Source organism: Triticum aestivum, chromosome 2B (assembly GCF_018294505.1).
Source record: "Triticum aestivum cultivar Chinese Spring chromosome 2B, IWGSC CS RefSeq v2.1, whole genome shotgun sequence".
In the NCBI taxonomy this organism is placed as follows: Eukaryota; Viridiplantae; Streptophyta; class Magnoliopsida; order Poales; family Poaceae; genus Triticum; species Triticum aestivum.
The window spans coordinates 13,346,073-13,355,574 of record NC_057798.1 but is presented as its reverse complement, the minus strand read 5'-3'; the positions used below and the strand labels follow the sequence as shown (position 1 = coordinate 13,355,574).

The following is a 9,502-nucleotide window of genomic DNA, read 5'->3' as shown; positions in this document are numbered from 1 at the left end:
ACTTATGCAAATCTAATATGCACTGTAATTTGACATAGTGGGGGTATTTTGCTTGCATATTATTTGACTACTTAATTTAAGCTACTACTATATTCCTCAATAGTAACTTATTTGAGCTGCTGGAAAATTTAATGGTGTTCTCATTTCAGCTACTTGCACTACGGCGCAATGGCTGCTCGAGGAGAGATCTTCAAGGAAAAGAATGGACATATCAGCTACTGCATGCTGCGCGGATTCATTGGTAATGCACATTACACATGAATGCACACCTTCCTATTTGGTTGAGTAAGTTCTTCATCAACGATAACTCCATCTGATGTATATATATTTCTCCTTGAAGGTAAATACACCTACAACGGAGATAAGTACGACGCCATAGCATCGCCAACAGGAGCAGCATATGACAAGTGCAGAGTGGATGTGACCAAAGCACTAAAGCTGAGCGCACCCTGTGACGCGAAGAACTGCACCTTCAATGGCGCGTGGAACGGCGGCGGCGGTGCCGGCCAGGCCGACCTCTACGCCGCCTCCAGTTTCTACTATATGGCATCAAGGGTGAGCCATTGGCTAATTTAATCTGGACGCATGTTTGTGACAAGAACTGATGGATTGCTATGTTTCTCTCTGGCTGAGGCAGGTTGGATTGATCGACAATGAGGCTACCAGCGGGAAGACTACCCCTGCGGCGTATAGGGCCGCCGCCGAGAAGATTTGCCCGCTGAGCATGGAGGAAGCAAAGGCTGCGTACCCAAGGGCTCGAGCCACCGACGTGCCCTACCTTTGCATGGACCTCGTCTACCAATACTCCCTGCTCGTGGATGGATTCGGTAAGCAGTAGAAATATTAGTATTCAGTGTTCTTTGATGAAATTGACGGATTTTAGTATAGTTGCTGTTGTTTTATCACAATGTGATGCTAACTAGTTAGACATGGTTTAACTGATATGATATGGTGGGTGCAGGTTTGGAGCCGACGAAGGAGATCACAGTGGTAGAGAAGGTGAAGCATGGTGAATACTTCATCGAAGCCGCGTGGCCTCTTGGAGAAGCTATAGAAGCCGTGTCGCCCACCAAGCGACTCCAGGATGCCTGATTTAATTGCTAGCTAACCCCTCGCAATAAGGTGGCCGTGCCCTTGCAATAAGATGCATGAATGGGCCACACCATCCCAAATCTAGTGTTTTCTATTATTCTCTTTCTTTTAAGAAATAGTGAGTAAACGACAGATATGTTGAGTCACGATGCTTTAAGATTGATAAAGTCACTATAGACGACCCCCTACCGATAGAAATGTTGCCTACAACGAAATGATGATCAGCTAAAGGAGACATATACCTATCACGTATATGGGTTTGGCCAACAGTGCACCGGTGCCACAAGTACGTACCCTCCTAAGTCCTAACAAACCAACAAATGGTTGGTTATCATTTTAATCCGTGGATCAACACTTCAATCTATCTGTGGTTGACTCCCCATGATTTAATTTGTTGTTTCTTAAAATTGAGTCACTGCGTAAGCAGAGTGGCTCTAGGATCCAAGGATTTGATTATCCTGTCCGTTCAAGCTGCTAGCTAGAAGGGAAAAAAATGTTCATTCCAGTCATAAACTAATTTTTTGTTGTGTGCTATGCCCAAGATTTTGCGGCGCAACCGCTGCTGGCACTGTTCCAATTTCGCCGTCTCCTCCACTTCTTATCTTCGATTAGCACCACCGAGAACCCACCCCCACCCGCCTCAACTGGAGTAGCATACGATGATGCGGCTGATCCCGACACAGTTGTCCTGGTGGAGGTGCCACCCTGCTGTGCCCTCGGGTCGGCGCTGACAATCTGCCCTGCATGAGCTTCGTCGTGCCCTCTATGAACTCTGCCATGCATGGCCGTGAGCTCCGCCTCCATTTACGTCAACTCTGAAGAGATAGCCATGGCAAAGGCAAAGGCATCATGCGAGGAGTCCCACTCGTAGCTTCTTCCCCACGAGGAAGATAAGCACAACCTTTGAGGAGGACGACAAGCTAACCGAGGATAATATCGTCATCTTCTACTGCATTGAGACCTACCACACGGAGCCCCACATAGCCTTGGAGCGTGCCGCTGAGGAGGAGCGACATGCATTGGAGTTGTCTGTGCCTACCATGCATGAGCATGTCGCCAACATGGAGCGCATAACTCATGCGCAACCAAGGAGTCGGAGGCCACCTACCACTGCAAGCACCGTTGACATTCAAAACCTAGAGCTGACAATGGTAGCTTGTTGGCAAGTCAAAAATTGTGAATGTGGTCGCCATCTATGAAGGGATACACTAAATGGACATAGTTTGCTCGGTAACCTTGAACTCGGCGATCTCTACAGTAGAAGTGCGCAAATTAACTGTTGATCTCCTCCCCGTAATCGGTAGCAAGAGCAACCCGGAGATCCTCGATATCATTTACTCACACAATTAGGGGTGGATTAATGAGCTACTAGGATTGTTAAGACTTTGCTCGTTAAGCTCAACAAACCTAACAAGGGAAAAACCTGAGTATGCTGACATTTTTTTGCTTCGGCGATGCTGAAGAATCTGCACCTGAGTATGCTGACATTTTTGGCTGCCAACTCGGGAAATTCCCAATATCTGGGGATACCCATACACTATCGGCGCTTAACTATAGCTGAGTAGAAATTTGTGGAAGAGAGACTTGAGAAACGCCTAGCCAGTTGGAAGGCCAAACTCTTGTCTTATGGAGGTCGGTTAATTTTGATCAATTCCGTCCTCAGTAATATGGTTTTATACATGTTGTCATTCTTCCACCTCCCAAATGGGGTTCTTCTGCGCCTAGATTACTTCAGATCCAGTTTTTTCTGGCAAAGTGATAATGAAACCAAGAAATATCAACTGGCTAGGTGGAATGTATTATGTCGACCTAAAAGTCAAGGGGGACTTGGAATCCAAGACCTTGAGATTAAAAATATTGCTCTTCTCAGTAAATGGGTGTACAAACTACTCACTGAGAATGGAGTGTGGCAGGAAATCATTCGTAACAAGTACGTGGGATCCAAAGCCATTTCTCAAGTTTATTGGAGACGTGGTGATTCACATTTTTGGAGTGGGGTGATGAAGGCTAAGGAATTATTTTTCCAATTTGGAACGTTCTCGGTTAGAGACGGTTCGCAGGTCCGATTCTGGGAGGACACCTGGCTAGGTACCACCCCTCACAATGTGCAATATCCCAACTTGTACAGAATTGTCAGACATAAATTTGTCACGATCAAACAAGTTTTGGGACAAGAAAACCAGATATTTCTTTCTGTAGGGATCTTTTTGGACCTCGACTGGCAGCATGGAATGAAACTCATAGATTGGAGGTCATTCAGCTGTCAGGTGAACCGGACATTTTTTGATGGAGATTGCATCAAAATGCCAAGTTTTCAGTCAAGTCCATGTACGATGCACTTGTTCACGGCGAGGTTCCGGTTGATAACAGGAAATTGTGGAAGCTCAAAATACCTCTAAGAGTGAGGATATTCCTCTGGTTTCTAAATAAAGGGGTCATCTTAACTCGAGATAATTTGGCACGACGCAACTGACAGGATAGTACAAAATGTGTTTTCTGCCAACATGATGAGTCTATTACGCACTTATTTTTTGAGTATAAGTTTGCTCGGTCAGTTTGGGCCATAGTTCAGATTGCTTCAAATCTATACCCCCCACGAAGTGCACGTAATATGTTCGGTAACTGGTTGAGGGGAATTCAAAAATAATTTTCTGCACACATTCTTGTGGGGGCGACTGCCTTATGCTGGGAATTGTGGCTTACCAGGAATAATGTGGTTTTTAGTAATAAATGTGTTTCATCTCCCATGCAGGTTATTCATATATGTACGTGATGGCTCCGTACTTGGTCTATCCTGCAGAAGCCGGAGGACAGAGACCTTTTTATGATGGCGTCTACGCGGCTGGAGCGTTCGGCTAGGGAGGTTTTCTACCCCCATGGATGGCGGTGTGATCTTCGGATAGGATCTGCCACGTCTTAGGCTGGATTTATGATTCTTTTTAGCTCTGTTTTTTTTCGGACCTTGGATTTGTTGGCTATGTGCATCTGGTTATGCAGAGGCCGGGCGTTCTTTTGATGCGACTGTATCACCTCGATAACTCAATTCAATGAAATGCCCTTTATCGAAAAACAAGGGAAAAACCCTGCTCAGCTCGGCTTTTTTAAAGCTCGCAAGCTCTTGTGCGCGCTCATTAACAGGCATTACTCTCTTTTGTTTCACCTACGAAGTGCCGCGGCCTATTGGACTATAGTGCGGCTATGACCACGGCTAAGGCTTCACAAAGAACTTTAAATATAGTGTAATGTCATGCTTATATCTCCGCGCCTACTGGTTTTCATAGTGCATCCATCGGCACTAATCTTCACCGGCTCCATCAGGATGCCATGAGCAAGCACATCATGGGACGTACTGTGCATGCTTGCAAAGGACACATGACCATCTGAGTCGTCTGTAGGTCATTCAAAAATATTCTTGATGAAGGAATGTTGATCCCTGCACACACACAAAATAGGAGAAGGTTGAGAAGGGGCTTCGAATTTTTTTGTCCTTTTTAAAGTCTGTTAAAACCCTGAAAAACCTACGTACCATATAAGATTTTAGTACAACAAAAACATGCATAGTGATATATTTTGAAAATGATTAAATTAGCACTTTGAACAGGAATATGCCACTGTTAGGATTTTCAGACCTTAAAGTCCAAACAAACAAAAAAATATGGTGGGGTGCACGAGATTCTGTCTCTGAGCCCAAAAGAAGCCATACCATGCCCGTCCACTGACTGCCATGTATAGCACCCGGATACGACCTGCAACTCCTCCGTTAGTAGCTTGTCTGCAAGTGAAGCGCTTTTGCTCTCATCCCAACCATTACGGGGGACAAAAACAGTTTCATGTACGCAGATAACTCCTAGTTTCGTCGTCATACAAGTTGTGTCATACTTCCTCCGTCCCAAAATAAGTGACTCAACTTTGCACTAACATTGTACTAAAGTGAATGCAAAGTCGAGTCACTTAATTTGGGACGGAGGGAGTACAATTTTCCTTTTCCGTTTTTGCCATATTGGAGATAAACATCAGGTCAAGCCTGAACCCTGTAGAATGCATAAGATGTGCCAGTCTCCGATTAAATACAGAACTAACACAAACATATGCCACATAGACTGATTAGGTTCTGAAGAAACCAACCAAAGGAGTACATAGGTTACATACATGTTCCCTGAAAGATTGCTGAACCATGGCGTTGTGATTCCCATCATCACTGACCAAGAAAAAAGGGCACACATCGTTGCCTTCCTGAGTTGCGCTCGGCTATTCTCCACTAAAGTTCATCTGCAAAAGCCCAATCAGTTTCCACGGTCAAACTATGCTAGAGTTGAGTGCACATATACTGAATATATTTCAAAATATAAAATATAAAACGAGTCCAATGAAAGACAAACACCAAAATAAGTTAAATGCACATGTCGGTCTGTGAAAATTTAAAATATATTTTCATGTTTCTTGGGCAGTTGGCTTGTCATTCTCACGCTTAAGATATAACTGTAGAAAGAGTCCAAGGAAAGGCAATAACTAATCTGGACCTACTTACTGTAGAAAGAGTCGCTGTGCTTGCCAACTGTTTGATGCTGCTTGGATAGTTGGCATGTCATTGTCACATGTCAGCCACCCTCGTCTGAATCGAAGTCATCTCTAGAGACTTTTCTATTTTGCCAAGAATCTCTGCAAGATTTGGCAGAGGCCCAGTTAAATTTGTCTGGACAGAACGACCTCATCAATCCCAGCCATGGAGGCTGCCATGTCTGCAGTTGCAGGCGAACTCCTAAGCCGGTTCATCTCCTTCCTGATGAACAAGTACCACTACTCTAGCCATACACAGTCAGAGAAGATGGTGGAGAGGTTGCAGCATCTTCTGATGAGAGCTTGCACCATCGTCGAGGAGGCGGACACACGATACATAACCAACTCTGGGATGTTGATGCAGCTCAAGATGCTCTCAGAGGCCATGTATAGAGGATACAGCGTGATGGATACCTTGAGGTACCATACCCTTCAAGACAGTGCAGGCTTCGACGAGGTTAGCATCAACGACACATCTAGCAGCAGCTTATATTTCACCATTCCTTTCAAGCGCTCTCGAACAATAACTCGGAAAGATGGCAAGGCCATGCGCCATGAGCCATATGGTGCCTTGGAAAGATTAGAAGTCGCTGTTGCTAATATGGCAGAATTTGTCGTGCTTCTGGGTGGATGCGAGCGCATGTCTCGCAGGCCATACGACATTTATCTTTACACCGACAACTTCATGTTCGGCCGACACGCTGAAAAACAATATCTTTTGAGCTTCTTGTTGCAGCAAAACCCTCCTGGTGATGCACCGATCGTTATTCCTATGATAGGTGGTGCCAAAGTTGGGAAGAAGTCTTTGGTTGCTCATGCATGTGGCGACGAAAGGGTTCGTTCACGCTTCTCTTCTGTTTTGCACTTGAATGGAGACAGCCTATTGAGAATATTTGACCATGGAAAGACCATGTTTGGGTTGACAATGTTGGTTGTTATTGAGTTTGCTTCTGATGTCTGCGATGATGACTGGAAAAAGTTTCAATCGTTTCTCATAAGCATGGACAGAGGGAGTAAGATCATAATCATAAGTAAACTTAAAATATTAGCCCGGTTTGGATCAGTGAAACCAATTTTCCTTAAGGTTCTATCTTATGATGAGATGAGGTACCTTTTCAAGGCAATGGCATTCGGGAGCGTAGACCCCGCGGAACATCCACAGCTAGTACAAATAGCAGATGAATTTGTCAAGGTGGTGCACGATGTGCGAGGTTCACTCGTCGAAATAAATGTGTTCGCGGATGTCCTGAGAATGAATCTCCATGTTCAGTTTTGGCGTAGCGTATTGAACAAGGGTATAAGATACTTTAAAAGGAACCTCTCTATATATGGTGTGCACCCAGGCATTCTTATAGAACAAGGCCATCTAGTGGACATTTCTGACTTTGCTTTGCATCCACTTAGCATGACATTGGGGGAACCACTAGTTAATGTTTCAATCAAGGAGGAACCACCAAGTGTTGCATTAGCGGAACTTCTAGCAAATCCTAGTATCAGACCAGAAGGAGACTTCACCTTAATTGCATGGAAATCAAGGATAGCGCCTCATAAATCATTCACTCATTATGTTACAAGCCATGCTCCGGAAACATATGAAGGTAGCAAGTTGGAAGGTAGTGCCTTGCCAAGGAGGAAGCGACGAGGAGTGTCAATCTAATTTTGTTTCAGAACTCTGTGTAATGTAACTCTTGTTGTATTTCCGACACATGACAAACGGTTGTGTTTATGTATTACTATTGAACTAAATGTATCACATATCTCAATTACTGTACAATAGACTTGTATGTTTTATCATATCCAACAAACCAGCACATTTTCTTCTTAGATAATGAATAACATCATTTACAGTGGCATTACCTACTGGGCTATTCTCAGTAAGGTGGCTTACAGTTAAAGATCAGATTAAGTCTGTTGGGCGCCAGCACCCTTGCCAGGCCAGTACCTCCCACAAAAGCAGTAATTTTCTAATAAAATTTGATAAACTAAAACAGGTACCAAGGACAATTTCGAAGAACGTTATCATCGGCGAGGCTAGTGCACCACAGCACCAGTCTTTAATTCCAACACCATTTCTCACTCACCTGTGGTTCCTTACTTTCTTGTGAAGAATAGAGACAGACATAATGCTCGTTGACATTCTAGCTAGGAGCAATGTTGAAGTGACCAAATTATACTGTACATTTTTGCAGTTTTTTATTGCAATGATTTGTGATAAAAAAAAAGGAATCCAAATTACATAAATTCAGCTCTGAACGTTTGGACTGTGGGCAAATGTATCACTATATTAGTTGAGTTCACTATTATACTCAAAGATAAGCACTTACCACTCTTATTAAATATTCTGCTCAACTTGGTCATAACTCATAAACAGCTGATAAATTCCTTTTTAGCTAGGCTTACCCAAAGATAATGGGAATCATGGTCGTGGACACGCATTATTTCAGCTGAACATCATTTCTCTCTGTGTACTGTTTTTATCCAGCTGCTGGTTGAAACTGAAATACAGATGAAACACATATTACCCAGAAATTGAGTTTTTAGACAACAGCCATAGCAAACAGTGTGGAACCGGCACTGTTTTGCCAAGACCTTTGGCCCGACAGTATCAAATTGAAGTCCAGAGCAGCTTCCAGCCAAAAAGATAGTGCTAGACATCATCACAAAGAGTGGTAAACATGTTACTCCCTCGGTTCGGAATTATTCGTCGAAGAAATGAATGTATCTAGATGTATTTTGGTTGTAGATACATTCATTTTTGTGACAGGTAATTCCGAACGAAGGGAGTAGAACAGAAGGATCAGTTGCACAATCGAGAAGGGTGTGAATGTAAGCAGATAATGATTGATAGGTGTGTGTGCAGTACTATTCGTGGGCATGTCACCGAGCTAATTTTTAATCAACACATAACGAATCCCTGGTGTGGCAGGTGAAGAAACAAAACCATGATGCATGTGATGTTTACATGTCAACTAGCACAGAGCTATCAAAGGGAGTTGATATCCCCCGCCCCAATTGTGTTACTGGATTACACAAAGTCTCTTTTACTTGGGAACAATGTAACCATTATCTAATATGTCAACAAAATCACGGGAATTTTAGAAACAAATTGACTGTGATGGCTAGATCAATCATGGACTATTTGTTTACCACTATTTGTTTTCTGTTTTAACGTAGTAATGTCTAGCACTATCTTCACAGAAGTTGGTGGCGGTTGTTAGCCCAACCCAATCTTTCTGCCGGCCGCCGGAATGAGCTTGTGGAAGAACCTCGGTGTCCGAGTAATTGAGGAGGAGCAATGTGTTTGAGATATGGTCTGGGAGGCTTTCTCTCTTTTTGCTACTCTCTACTGAGAGCGTTTCATTGGTTTTATACTAAGTACAGAGTAATAGAATACAACCTATGTACTCTAGACAAGACCGCTCCATGACATCACTAGTATGGGCGGCCCCATGTGTAGTCAACACATGGGGCCCCACCCCACGTGTTGCATTCTTGTAGCATTGACCCCAGCTGGCTAGGCAACAGGACCAGGTGCACCAAGCACGGATGCTGGATGCGCTGCAGGCCTCGGCGCGTGGACTAGCTTTGCCGGCGTCCACTTGATGGGCTGGCCACTTGGTGATCTTGTTTATGCTTTCTCTTATGTTTTCTGGGCGTGCTTGTGATGTGGCCGCAACAGACTATCTATGTCGGTATGTTGCGACTCGATGTTAGAACGGTTGATTGCTTCATTTATAAAGCGGGATAAAAACCTGTTTTGAGAAACCACCTAAAATAGACTTGGGGGTGATTTGTCCGGATTTGTAAAGTTTAGGGGGCTAGATATCCTATTTTACAGCCGAGGGGATTAACT

At 43.9% G+C, this 9,502-nt stretch overlaps 2 protein-coding genes across 2 annotated transcripts in view; both read left to right on the top strand.

Annotated features, from left to right (window-relative positions):
* LOC123039956 (probable apyrase 3) overlaps positions 1-1,359 on the top strand; it is a 4,666-nt gene extending 3,307 nt beyond the window's left edge. Inside the window, exons 6-9 of the mRNA XM_044462930.1 lie at positions 150-241; positions 341-555; positions 638-827; positions 962-1,359. Coding sequence (XP_044318865.1) covers positions 150-241; positions 341-555; positions 638-827; positions 962-1,092 — 628 coding nt within the window. The 3' untranslated portion in view covers positions 1,093-1,359. The remainder of the gene's footprint in view (positions 1-149; positions 242-340; positions 556-637; positions 828-961) is intronic.
* Positions 1,360-5,815: 4,456 nt separating this feature from the next.
* On the top strand, positions 5,816-7,306 carry LOC123038741 (uncharacterized). The gene has a single exon (XM_044462231.1). It carries the CDS (start codon positions 5,816-5,818, stop codon positions 7,304-7,306), a length of 1,491 nt encoding a protein of 496 aa, XP_044318166.1.
* Positions 7,307-9,502: the final 2,196 nt, after the last annotated feature.